Genomic DNA, 12,893 nt, shown 5'->3' on the forward strand with positions numbered 1-12,893 from the left:
CAGGTTTCAGGCTTGAAAATGACATGCCCAGAACAAATGACTATATCTTCACTTCTAAAAAGGGGTAAATTAATAATCTTTTTTCTCAAAGCAATGATAAACCTGTGAGTTGGATGTAGAAAAGTCAGAATCAATATAGATGTTTTTATTTTAAAGTAAATTCAGATTGAACATAGTAAAAAACTGTAAATTATAGTTTTCGTCCAAAAAAAAACATTACTTACAGTGAAAACCACATTTGAATGATAGGATAGTAGACTAAAAGCTTTAGGAATCCAAACTAAAACATATAATAAGTACCCTGTGTAAATTTGACCTTTTTAGAGAGATTTAGAAAAAACAAAACCCATCTGGGGTCCTTTTGTTCAGAATGTCGCGAGGCTCAGGACCCAAACGCACAACACCAGAAACAGATCAGAATTAACAAGGTGTTTTAATTAAGGTCAAACCAAAAAACATCTACATGGACTATCAAAAATATATTTCACACGATCAAGGGATGACTGGCAGGCTTGATGAGACAAGACGAACTGACACAAGACAAAGGGAGACGCAGACTATATATACACACTAGGTAAGGGGACACAGGTGGCAACAATTAAGGGAGGGGCTGACAATCACACTGGCGGGAAAAACACACCAGGGCAGGAATGCTCTGAAACGAGGGAAAGGTTACTACAAAATAAAACAGGAAATCACAAGACAAGGCAAAAGACAAAAGGACTGAACTAAATAAATTAACTCGACACAACTGTCTAGACACCACAGTACCCCCTCCTTTACGGACGGCTCCGGACGGCCCAGCGAGTTCAGGATGGCTTTTGTAAAAATCCTTTATCAGGTTCTGGTCCACTATGAAGCTAGATGGGATCCATTCCCGCTCTTCCGGTCCATAACCCTCCCAGTCCACTAAAAACTGCTGACCCCTTCCTCGTTTTCTGACCTTCAGCAGACGCTTGACAGTGTAGACCAGACCTCCATCAATGATCCTGGGAAGAGGGGGGGCTTGGAAGCGGGAACCATTTTGCTTTCCTTGACCGGCTTGAGTTTGCTTACGTGGAATGTTGGATGGACTCTGAGTGATCTAGGCAGGCGCAAACGAACAGACACAGGGTTAATACACTTTGCCACAGTGAATGGGCCTACAAATCTTGGTGCCAGCTTCCTAGAGACTACGTTCAGGGGCAAGTCTCTGGTGGATAGCCACACTTTCAGACCCGGTCTGTACACAGGTGCAGGACGGCGATGCCGATCAGCCGCTTTTTTCATGCGGGCCGAAGTCCTAAGGAGGACCCGACGTGCTGAATCCCAAATGCCATGACAGCGCCTGACCAATGCGTGTGCCGAGGGAACCATGACTTCTTTCTCTGTCTCGGAGAACATGGGAGGTTGGTAACCGTAGACGCACTGGAACGGAGTCAATCCGGTGGCAGAGGTAGGCAATGAGTTGTGGGCGTATTCTACCCACGTGAGGTGTTTACTCCAAGAAGCTGGGTTTTGGGACACCAGGCACCGGAGGCAGGTTTCCAGTTCTTGATTCAGTCTCTCCGTTTGTCCATTTGATTGGGGATGGTAGCCGGAAGAGAGGCTGACAGAGGCCCTGTTGAGGCTGCAAAACTCCCTCCAGAAACGGGAGACAAACTGAGGACCCCGGTCCGACACGATGTCCCTGGGAAAACCATGGAGACGACAAACATGGTGCAACAACACTTCAGCCGTTTCTTTGGCCGATGGCAGTTTAGGCAAAGCAATAAAATGTGTCATTTTAGAGAATCTATCCACCACCGTGAGGACGGTGGTGTTACCTTTGGATTCTGGCAGTCCGGTGACAAAATCCACTGAGATGTCGGACCAGGGCCGACTGGGGATAGGCAACGGCCTGAGCAGACCCATCTGGGGCCTGGAAGAGGTCTTATTCCTGGCGCAGATGGTGCAGGCGACCACATACTCCTTGACATCCTTCTCCATAGATGTCCACCAGAACCGTTGCTTGATGACGTACATGTTTTTTTTTACCCCAGGATGGCAGGTGAGCAGCGAGGTGTGAGCCCATTGAATGACCTTAGGACGCACAGTTTGAGGAACAAACAACCTATTTGGGGCAACCCCTAGGTGTCGGGCTCACACCACCTCTGTTTCTATTGGCCAAGTTACCGCTCCAACCACACAGTTTAGTGGAAGGATGAGCTTTGAATCCTTTGCCGAGGGTTCAGGATCAAAAACACGAGAAAGTGCATCTGGCTTGACATTTTGTGAACCGGGTCTAAATGACAAGGAAAAGTTAAAACGAGTGAAGAACAAAGCCCATCTTGCCTGACGTGAGTTCAGTCTCTTAGCTTTTCGGATGTACTCAAGATTTTTATGATCCGTCCAGACTATGAATGGTTGCTCTGACCCCTCCAGAAAGTGTCTCCATTCCTCAAGCGCTGTTTTGACTGCCAAAAGTTCTCTGTTGCCTACATCATAGTTGCGTTCAGCAGGTGTTAACTTAAGTGACAGAAATGCACATGGGTGAAGTTTGCTGTCCTTGGCTGAACATTGTGACAACACAGCCCCAACTCCATCATTGGAAGCATCCACCTCCACCACAAACTGCCGTAGTGAATCAGGAGTGATGAGAACAGGAGCAGAGGTAAACCGTCTTTTCAATTCCTGGAAAGCTTTGTCGGCCTGTAGAGTCCACAAAAACTGAACATGGGTTGAGGTGAGTGAGTGGAGAGGTGCAGCTATGGAGCTAAAATGTCTTATGAAACGTCTGTAGAAGTTAGCAAAACCGAGAAATTGCTGTACCTTCTTCCTGTTGGTGGGTGTGGGCCAATTTGCGACAGCACTGACCTTGCTTGGATCCATCTTGACCTGGTTCGGAGCAATGATGAAGCCCAGGAATGAGACAGAGGTCTTGTGAAATTCACATTTCTCAGCCTTCACGAATAGTTGGTTTTCCAGAAGGCCTTGGAGGACCTGGTGGACATGCTGAACATGGGACTCTTCATCAGGAGAGAATATCAATATATCATCCAGGTAGACAAACACAAAATGATTCAAATATTGTCTGAGCGCGTCATTCACAAGAGCCTGAAATACAGCAGGAGCATTAGTCAGCCCAAATGGCATTACTAAGTATTCATAGTGGCCACTGGGGGTATTGAATCCAGTCTTCCATTCATCCCACTCCCTTATCCTGACCAAGTGATAGGCATTCCTCAAGTCAAGTTTAGTGAAGATCTTAGCTCCTTTTAACAGTTCAAAAGCAGTGGAAATGAGGGGGAGAGGGTACCTGTTTTTTACCGTTATATCATTCAGGGGAGAGTAGTCTATGCAGGGTCAGAGGGATCCGTCTTTTTTACCCACGAAGAAAAATCCGGCTCCAGCAGGAGATGACGATGGACGAATGAGGCCCGCCTTCAGAGATGAGTCAATGTAATCCGTCATAGATTGTCTTTCAGGACCAGAAATTGAGTATAGACGTCCCTTGGGAATGGGGCACCTGGTAGTAAGTCAATTGCACAGTCATAAGGTCGATGAGGAGGCAACGTAGAGGCCCGAGTCTTACTGAAAACCTCCCTCAGGTTGTGGTAACAGGAGGGAACATTGGGCAGGTCTGGTAAGTCAGAGGCATGGTCATGAGTTACTTCCTTCGTCTCCAACTCACTACCTGAAGTAACCCTTCCTACAGACAGCCCTTCAAATTATCCTGGTGAAACCAAACATGTATGATTACATTCTCTTCCCCACCCCTTCACCCTACCAGAACGCCAGTCAATGTGAGGGTTATGTCTTTTCAACCATGGGAAGCCTAAAATCATAGGGTGTTGTGCGGAGTCGAATAAATGGAATGTCATGAATTCTGTGTGGTTGTGATTTATGATAACCTGGACGGGTTCTGTGTGGTGAGTGACTTGAAACAATAATCTTCCATCAAGGGCGCTGGCATTTAAAGGTTGAGCTAAGGGCATGGTGACAATGATCAAGCTTTTGGCAAAATTCCAGTCCATAAAACTTTCGTCTGCTCCTGAATCAATGAGAACATTCTGTGTTAAGGTTTTCTTACCTAATTTTACTTGGATAGGAGTCAGCGTACGAGGAGAGTAGTCAGAAGTTAGTCGGCTCACCAGCGCCCTCCTCTTGCCTGGGGAGCCCCGTCTTTTAGTGAGCAAGCGGCCATCAGGTGTCCACGATGCCCGCAGTAGAAATACAGGCCCTGGCGGAGGCGCCGTTCCCGCTCCTCCAGTGAAAGTCTTGCTCGGCCAAGTTGCATGGGTTCCTCTGATGTGGTGGATGGCGTTGTCAAAGGAGGCTTGATCCAGACCCCTGGAAACGAATCCTCCCCCATCCGGATGCCACGAGGAGGCCCCCTGGAGCTTGGTGAACGAACTGCAGGATGTTCTCTTTCTTTTTGTCTATCCCAGAGCCTATTATCTATTCGTATAGCCAGAGCAATCACAGAGTCTAAATCTTCTGGAAGATCTAATGGGACTAAGTGATCTTTGACAAGGCCTGAAAGTCCATTTACAAAGGCGTCCAGCAAGGCCAGATCATTCCAGCCACTGTCTGCTGCTATTGTCCTAAACTCTATGGCATAATCAGACACTCTTTGATTTCTTTGCTTGAGTTGAACTAGAGCTTTAGCCGCTTCTCTCCCTGGTGCTGTACGATCAAAAATCTTTTTAAGGGAATCAGTAAACAGTCCAAGTGATCTCTAGCCCATTCTGCTGTAGCCCACGCTGCTGCTCTACCAGTCAAGTGTGTTATCATGAAAGCTATCCTAGACTGGTCTGTTGGAAAAGCAGAAGGCTGATGTTGATAATGCAGGTCGCATTGGACTAAAAAAGGACGACAGTCACCTGAGTCACCGGAGAATTTCTCTGGAGATGCGAGACGAGAGCATGAAGAAGGAGTAGGTCCTTGGATCACAGGATTCACAGCCTCAGGCAGGGGTGAAGCCGCGGAAACAGTTTGAGATCCAGCTTCCAGGTGGGCAAGGACACGAACAAGCTGATCTGCCAGGTGGTTTACTTGGCTGTTCACAGATGTTTGGAAGCTTTCTTGACGACCACTCAATTCTCTCACTCCCTGGTCAATTGATTTCAGCTGATCGTCATGCTGAGACAAAAGTGTGCCTTGTGAGCGCAGAGCTGCTCTGAACCTGTCTGGGTCGGCTGGGTCCATTCTTTGGTCAGTTCGTACTGTTAAGAATGTCACGAGGCTCAGGACCCAAACGCACAACACCAGAAACAGATCAGAATTAACAAGGTCTTTTAATTAAGGTCAAACACAAAACGCTCAGTTGGAGGATCAAAAACTCTAAACCAAAAAACATCTACATGGACTATCAAAAATATACTTCACACGATCAAGGGATGACTGGCAGGCTTGACGAGACAAGACAAACTGACACAAAACAAAGGGAGACGCAGACTATATATACACACTAGGTAAGGGGACACAGGTGGCAACAATTAAGGGAGGGGCTGACAATCACACTGGCGGGAAAAACACACCAGGGCAGGAATGCTCTGAAACGAGAGGGAAAGGTTACTACAAAATAAAACAGGAAATCACAAGACAAGGCAAAAGACAAAAGGACTGAACTAAATAAATTAACTTAACACAACTGTCTAGACAACACACCTTTGGGTATATTTGCCATATCTCTGGAACCTGTTGAGGTCTCCATATTAAGTTGAATAATTAAAACGAAAGTTAATATAATCAAATATTATCAAATAATAATCAAATATAATCAAATATATTCTTGTATAACCCACAATGAAAATGCATTATATTTCATGTTGTTCTATAATCACAGTATTTACAAACACAAGGGGTTTGGTACATTGAGTTTAAGGCCTATTATAGTTTAATGTCACAACTGAGGTGGGCCAGTTGAAGTTAGAATTTAAATGTCACAACTGAAGTGGGCCAGTTGAGGTTAGAATTTAAATGTCACAACTGAAGTGGGCTAGTTGAAGTTAGAATTTAAATGTCACAACTCAAGTGGGCCAGTTGAATTTAGAATTTAAATGTCACAACTGAAGTGGGCCAGTTGAAGTTAGCATTTAATGTAAGAAATGTAAAACTGTGAATTGAAACAGCAGTTAATTGAACCTGGTTCTTCGGGAGTTAGTAGAGGTGAGACCGAGCTGATCCAGGTGGATCCGAGCCTGGCAGTAAACTTACATAGACTCAATAGCTTCTGTTAGGTTAATTAGTAGGTCTGTGTAATTGCCGGAATAAATTAACAGGCCTCCCGACTCCAACAAACCCATTGTTCGATTTTGGTGATTGACACCTCTTTTGAACCGTTAGAGCCAATAGAATCGAGGGGGGGTTCCTAAATCCATCTAAACATTACCATTGAGGATTGAAAGTGATGCACACGCAGTTTGCCCAAACCGAAAGCTATGTTGTACTCTATAGAAACCTACGTTTATTGCCATAAATATGATGATGGATTAACCTCTGGATTAACCTTCAGCAGCGTTTTTCTCGTTTTAATGCCATTGAACACAACTTTTGATCAGAACAACAGCTAAGGTAAGATATTTTGGCTCCGTAAAGCACATTTCTTTGTTGTTGTTTCTTGTCGTTTGGCCGCGATCCTGATCGCCCAGTGATGATTCTTATATGTCTGGAATCTGTGGAATCTCAGTTTGCTAATCGATATCTTTTTTGTGCAGATCCGATAAGTAATAAGGGTATTTTACCTTGAGTTCTGTGCTAAGTGCGTTAGCATTTTTTCGCTCAGGGCTAATTCAGAGCCTTTGTTATTACCCTTTTGTTTTGTTTAACTAAAAACGGTTAATATTGTCTGATAGCTGAGTTTCTTCCCGTTACGTGGGTATGACACATTCATAGTTTGTTAAATATTAAGAAGCCCTCAGACGCTGTTTCTTGCAAGATGTTGCGTCAAAATGTGTGCCATATGCATTAACAAAAAAGGATTAAAGAATTTAAAAACTAAAAACGTACTTAGTAAGAAACTACAGTTAAGCAATAGCAAAATGGAGCCAAATGGGCTGGTGTTTCATATTGCAGCAACAAGGGGGAAGTCCGACTTGAACTTTCATTTCCAGTAAACTGTCACGAGAACAATCTCTTATTGCAAAAAGCAAGCAAAACAAGGATAGCCAGTGAGAAGTTACATCATGCTGCTCTTATCTATTTACTTTTAGAGAAACACAAACATTAGTGAAACAGGGGACAGATATTCACTGTGTGGCCACAGGAAAGAACTGAGAAGCGTCTAAACATCTCTTCAAAGGATGGAATGCAAGCTGGCTTTGTTTATGCTATTTCCATTTGTGTTTTTTACCATCGTAAAAACACAACATGACAATGGTATTTGCTATTATTTCTTCTTGTTTAACTTGTTTTATTTGGCTAGATCTGCATGATTCCTCTGGAAAGGTCTGTTGTCTGCCATGGTTAAATGGTGTGTTTCAATATGCTGTGAAGCTAATGGTTAAACTTTTTGTTCTGTTCTTTGTGCTTACAGAATAATTATATTTTACCTAAACTTTAGAGGGCAAATGCAACTTCACATTGATTTGCTATGTGACATAATTGCAGACACAACACCTATTCCTTCTATTTCTAGAATCAGCACATGGCATTCATTTAATATAATGATCTTATATTTCAATTCTGGAGGTCTATAACTATCACAAACCGGTCTTCTCCAAGCCATTATAATACATATCACTAAATCCATGTGTCCTTGCAGTATGTCTTAGGCCTGAGCTGGCTGCCAACATTGAGATGGGTGGGTTCCAGAGGTTCTACACCCCGGGTGTGGAGTTAGCGCTGTCCTGCAAACAGGGATACACCCCAGTTTCCGGCCCTCGGAATATTGTGTGTGCTGCCAGTGGAACATGGACAAAAACCAAATTAATGTGCTCACGTGGGTATCCTTTATTTTTCGTGAACACTAGGGATCCTCTCACAGATCTTGTAGTGCAAATTCATACACTTGAGTTACTTTTTAAGTTAAACATGATGTAATTTTCTGCAAAATATCAACCGTAAGGAAACTTTTACTTTTGTAAAATAAAACTAGCTGTATAATGATGTCATTTTAAATACAATTATTAATTGATAATTACAGATAGATTTTACAATGTAGAAATTAAATTGTGTAAATGAATACTTGTTTTTGATGTTACATATTCATTAGGCATGTGAAACAATGTGAACGATGAACGGATTGTGATAACCACACTCTTATTTTTACGTTTATTTTCATTTCTAATAGTCAGATACGTATTTATTATTGCTTTTACAAATATTCAATAGGTTTCTCTTTTATTCTGCATTATGAATGTATATCCAGGACTTGAGAGTAAGTTGTCTGTTCATTGGCAAAATAAATAACATAGAACATGTCAACATAGTCTTTTCTAGATCCCAACTTAACTTTATTATGTTTACAGGGTGTACAGCAAACATTTATTTCTATCTAAACAATATTCATATCAAAATAGTAACACCTGTGTTCTCGTCTGCAGCCAAACAGTGTCCCCATCCTGATCCATTGTCCAATGGAGAATTATACTATGAGGCCACTGAGTTCCAGAGTATGATCAACTATACCTGTGATGAAGGGTAAAGAAAGAACATCTTGTTGAATGGTGTTGTTTGAAATGTGTCAGTTTCTCTGATATTCATCTTGATGTCCCTTATACACTGGTGGTACACTGAATTCCAAATGGAGAACCTCTAATCATGCACACAATACATTATAGAAGTATTTTAAGAAAGATCCATGTGACTTGCATCAATATCTAAATGAAGTGCAAAGATAAATCGTAGCCATCATTTAATAATGTTGAGGTATAACAGCATCAATGATAACCATGACAATTCCTATTTAACTTATTTTGTGTGCATCTGAACACTACTTTAAGATTCCTATGATTAATCAATATTTAAAATGGCTTTAACAGTATTTAAGTCAACACCTGTGTTATTGTGTATTTATCCAAGCATGAACTGACCAAATGATATGGCTCTGCTCAGGTACACCATGAATGGAAACAGCAGTGCCCTGTGCCTTGCTGATGGAACATGGAGCACACCAGTACCAGAGTGCAAGCGTATGTAATCCATTACATTCTTTTTTAAATCAGAACACTCAGCACAAAGTACTGTTCTCAGTTTAAATTCTCTGAGGACTTATTAGACAGCCCCACAATAATTGTGTAACTTCATGAATAACTTGATATTAGGCCAGTGAAAATACATTTACACAAATGTAAGTGTTCTAAATAAAACTAAGTATAAATGTGTACATTTTCCATGGTAAAGGGACTACATATAGTCTTTATGAACCCTTAAAGCAGTTCTATATACAAATCAGCATTCACCCATTCACATCCGTTGATACAGGGGCAGGGGATGCCATGCAAGGTGTCACCTACTCCAAGAAACACACACATTCACACACACATACAACATCCCATCAACTTTGGTTTGAGTGTCTTGCCCAAGGTTGCAACAACATGTTGACTGCAGGAGCTGAAAAGTGCAGAATACAAGCGTGCATTATTTACCAATATTAGGGCTGTCAAGTTAACGCGTTAATAACGCGTTAACGCAACAAAAAAAATTAACGCCACTAATTATTTTAACGCGATTAACGCATGTGTATTTTTTTTCCTCGGCCGCCCCGTAGTTTCAGAGCGCATCGACTTTAAAATACCATCTACAAGCTGATGCTGCTGACAGCCCCGCTCCTGCCGCCGGCTTGTGGCAGACCACACTTCCACGCTCACCGGCAGACACCGACTGGCCATCGGGAGGACCGGGAGGGTGTGTGTGTGTGTGTGTGTGTGTGTGTGTGTGTGTGTGTGTGTGTGTGTGTGTGTGTGTGTGTGTGTGTGTGTGTGTGTGTGTGTGGCCCGAGCGAGCAAGAGAGAGACCTTACGTGCATTACCGTACCGCAGTGTGAACGCGGCTATTGTTGTTGTTAGCATCTGGTGCTAGCTAGCTGCGCTAACGGATATAAGGAGCTGTTTTAATGAAAACAGAGGAGCGCTCTATCCACACAACTGCGCCAAGCACTTGACTTGATGCAGGAAGCCAGACAGCGGGACATTGTACGAGAAGTCAGCACACTCATGATTGCAGCAACATGATTGCAGCGTCCAGGCAGCTCCCGTTCGAGCATATGCCTTGAGTTGCACATAGCTCCAACGAACGAACACACACACACACACACACACACACACACACACACACACACACACACACACACACACACACACACACACACACACACACACACACACACACACACACACACACACACACACACACACACACACACACACACACACACACACACACACACACACACACACACACACACACACCATTTGTATTGAATGGGAGAGGTTCCAGGTTGTTGTGTTTAATATTCATGAGAATATTTGTCATTGTTCAAATGATAATAAACATTAGCATAAAGCATATTTGTCCACTCATATGTTGATAAGAGTATTAAAAACTTGAAAAATATTCCTCTAAGGTACATTTAGAACAGATAAAAAATGTGCGATTAATTTGCGATTAATCGCGATTAACTATGGACAATCATGCGATTAATCGCGATTAAATATTTTAATCGACTGACAGCCCTAACCAATATACATTATACGTAATGACATGTGCTGTCTCTTCTCTCACAGCTGTTACCTGTGATCTTGCTCCGATTCCACCTTTCGGTATGATTGTTTATGACAAGAGGATCAGAGGCAACACTGTTGATTATGGTGTCGGGGGGACGTACAAGTGTAATCCTCCATACATCGTTTTTGGCAACGCAAGAGCAGAGTGCACTGTCCTCGGCAACTGGACCAAAACACCTGAATGTCAAGGTATGAAGGTTTGGAAAGGGAGATGCTGTATAAATACCGTGAGCCGTTTTCTGGCATTGAATTTACTGATCTGAGCCATAACTAAAAAGTTGAATATGAAAAGCAAGTCATGACTATAACCATAGTGACATTTATATTATACTGTTTTACACTTTGGATTGTCAAACTTGTTTTAGAAAACTGAAATGTAAATGTATTATTGATCTTAGTATCAGAAAATAAGAAAGCAATCTTTCCACAAAGTCCATTTGTGAACAGGATTTGATGAGTGCCGTTTGGGAAACATGACACTGTATCTTGCACTAGCAGCAATCTGACCATCCGATCAGATTGTAAGATGTAGAATGTTGCTTCCTATTGCCTTTACAGTGGGAGCTGAAAAAGGTGACACACATGGCACATTTTCAAATAAGATGCAACTCTACTACCACATTGGTCTTCACCATCTCTCATATAAACGTTCTAATACACTTCAACTTGCAACAGCATGGGATTTTATGCAAACAGTTGTTAAAAAAAGATGAATGACTACATTTGTCCTCTTACAGTGGTGACCTGCCCTCTACCGGAGAACATTGACAGAGGCTTCATGTCAAGCAGCGAACCGAGGGACTATGACTATAGGGAAACGATTAAATATGGCTGCAATGGAGACTATGTGCTTGAAGGAAGCCATGAGATTGTTTGTCAGCAAAATGGGAAATGGTCTGAGAAGCCATCTTGCAAAGGTAGGGCTAAAACCAATGCTACAGTTATTTTACATTACAATGTTGGTGGTAGGTGCATTTCTTGTCTGATCTTGCAAGGATGAAAGAATTGTAGCTCTTTTTGGGATTTTAGCTTTATAGAAATAAAACTGTTTCCCAGTTTTGATTTGTGTATTCCTGTTCCCACTCTGTACCGGACATGTGGTAATAATGTCATTCAAGCACAATTCCATAGCTTTTTCCCCCAAAGTTCATGTCATATGTTCCTGTATAGGGAGCAAAACAACACTTTTAAATCATTTTAATGTTTTTACTTCACGTTCTGAATTACAGCTCCTTGCAGTGTCGACATAGAGACGGCAAGGATATTATACAAAGGAAAACAAATCTGGATCAAAGACCTACAACCCAACAGAGTCTTACACAACGACATTGTCTCAGTCTACTGCATTGACAAACCCATGAACTGTAGTTATGCAGTGCAAACCCAGTGCACCGACGGAAAACTCAAAATCCCTGAATGCTTTGACCGTAAGTTATATTGCTTTAAAATTACAAAATATCATTACAAAGCAGCCACATAGTCAATAACGCCACACGCTTTACTTTATTATATTTTTTCTGTTTGTTTTTACTATCACATCACAACCTTAGTCCTTTTTAGATTATGTGCTAGAGGTGAACTTCAGCCTCTTGTGGCCGCAAAGAGAATTTCAATGGCAAAAACGAATCTTGAAAAAAAATGACCTGCCAATGTTTGCCTATTTTTACAGGTGCAAAAAAAGAAAATACAAAAAATACAATTAAAACACAAGGTCAGACTCACTTGCCTCTCAGGTTTTCCGTGATATGGTCATTTCAAGTCTAAGTTGAGCGGCTCACTTTCCATTATGTCTACTCAACAAAAAGAATGACAGCCAATGCTTTTGGGGCAATTATCTCTAGACCTGTTCCTTATGTTATAATAGTGATAATTAAGATGAAGTGCCCTCTTTAAGGGAAGCGCACACATTCTGACCTGTTCTCTTTATTTGTGTGTCTGTTTCATTTCCAGAGCCAAGTGGTCCGGGTTCACTTCCATCAGAAATCACACAATGCTGAAACAGCAGCAGATTGCTTATCTGAGGAAGATTTAACTACAGCAATAAGGAATATGTTTATTTGTTCTGGTTGGTAATGGATTTTCCCATATTTGTGATTGTTGACATGTTGACCTTTTCAGTCCTCTATCAATAAATATGAATGCAATTTGGTTTCTGGTGCATGTGTCTGGTCATCTGTCCCATCATGTACTTATTCAATAATTTCA

The 12,893-nt window shown here is 42.0% G+C and overlaps 1 protein-coding gene across 2 annotated transcripts; it reads left to right on the forward strand.

Annotated features, from left to right (window-relative positions):
* Positions 1–6,387: 6,387 nt before the first annotated feature.
* Positions 6,388–12,837, forward strand: LOC117442066 (beta-2-glycoprotein 1-like). Of its 2 annotated transcripts, none has more exons than XM_071202784.1 (8): positions 6,388–6,537; positions 7,727–7,903; positions 8,508–8,604; positions 9,019–9,095; positions 10,689–10,877; positions 11,426–11,605; positions 11,918–12,115; positions 12,639–12,837. In XM_071202784.1, exons 2-8 carry the CDS (start codon positions 7,762–7,764, stop codon positions 12,683–12,685), a joined length of 930 nt encoding a protein of 309 aa, XP_071058885.1. In that variant the 5' UTR covers positions 6,388–6,537; positions 7,727–7,761; the 3' UTR covers positions 12,686–12,837. The 2 variants fall into 2 exon arrangements, with proteins under 2 accessions (XP_071058885.1, XP_033933991.1); XM_034078100.1 differs by lacking the exon at positions 6,388–6,537 and adding an exon at positions 7,115–7,341.
* Positions 12,838–12,893: the final 56 nt, after the last annotated feature.

The sequence above is a fragment of the Pseudochaenichthys georgianus genome, chromosome 1 (genome assembly GCF_902827115.2).
Source record: "Pseudochaenichthys georgianus chromosome 1, fPseGeo1.2, whole genome shotgun sequence".
Lineage (NCBI taxonomy): Eukaryota > Metazoa > Chordata > Actinopteri > Perciformes > Channichthyidae > Pseudochaenichthys > Pseudochaenichthys georgianus.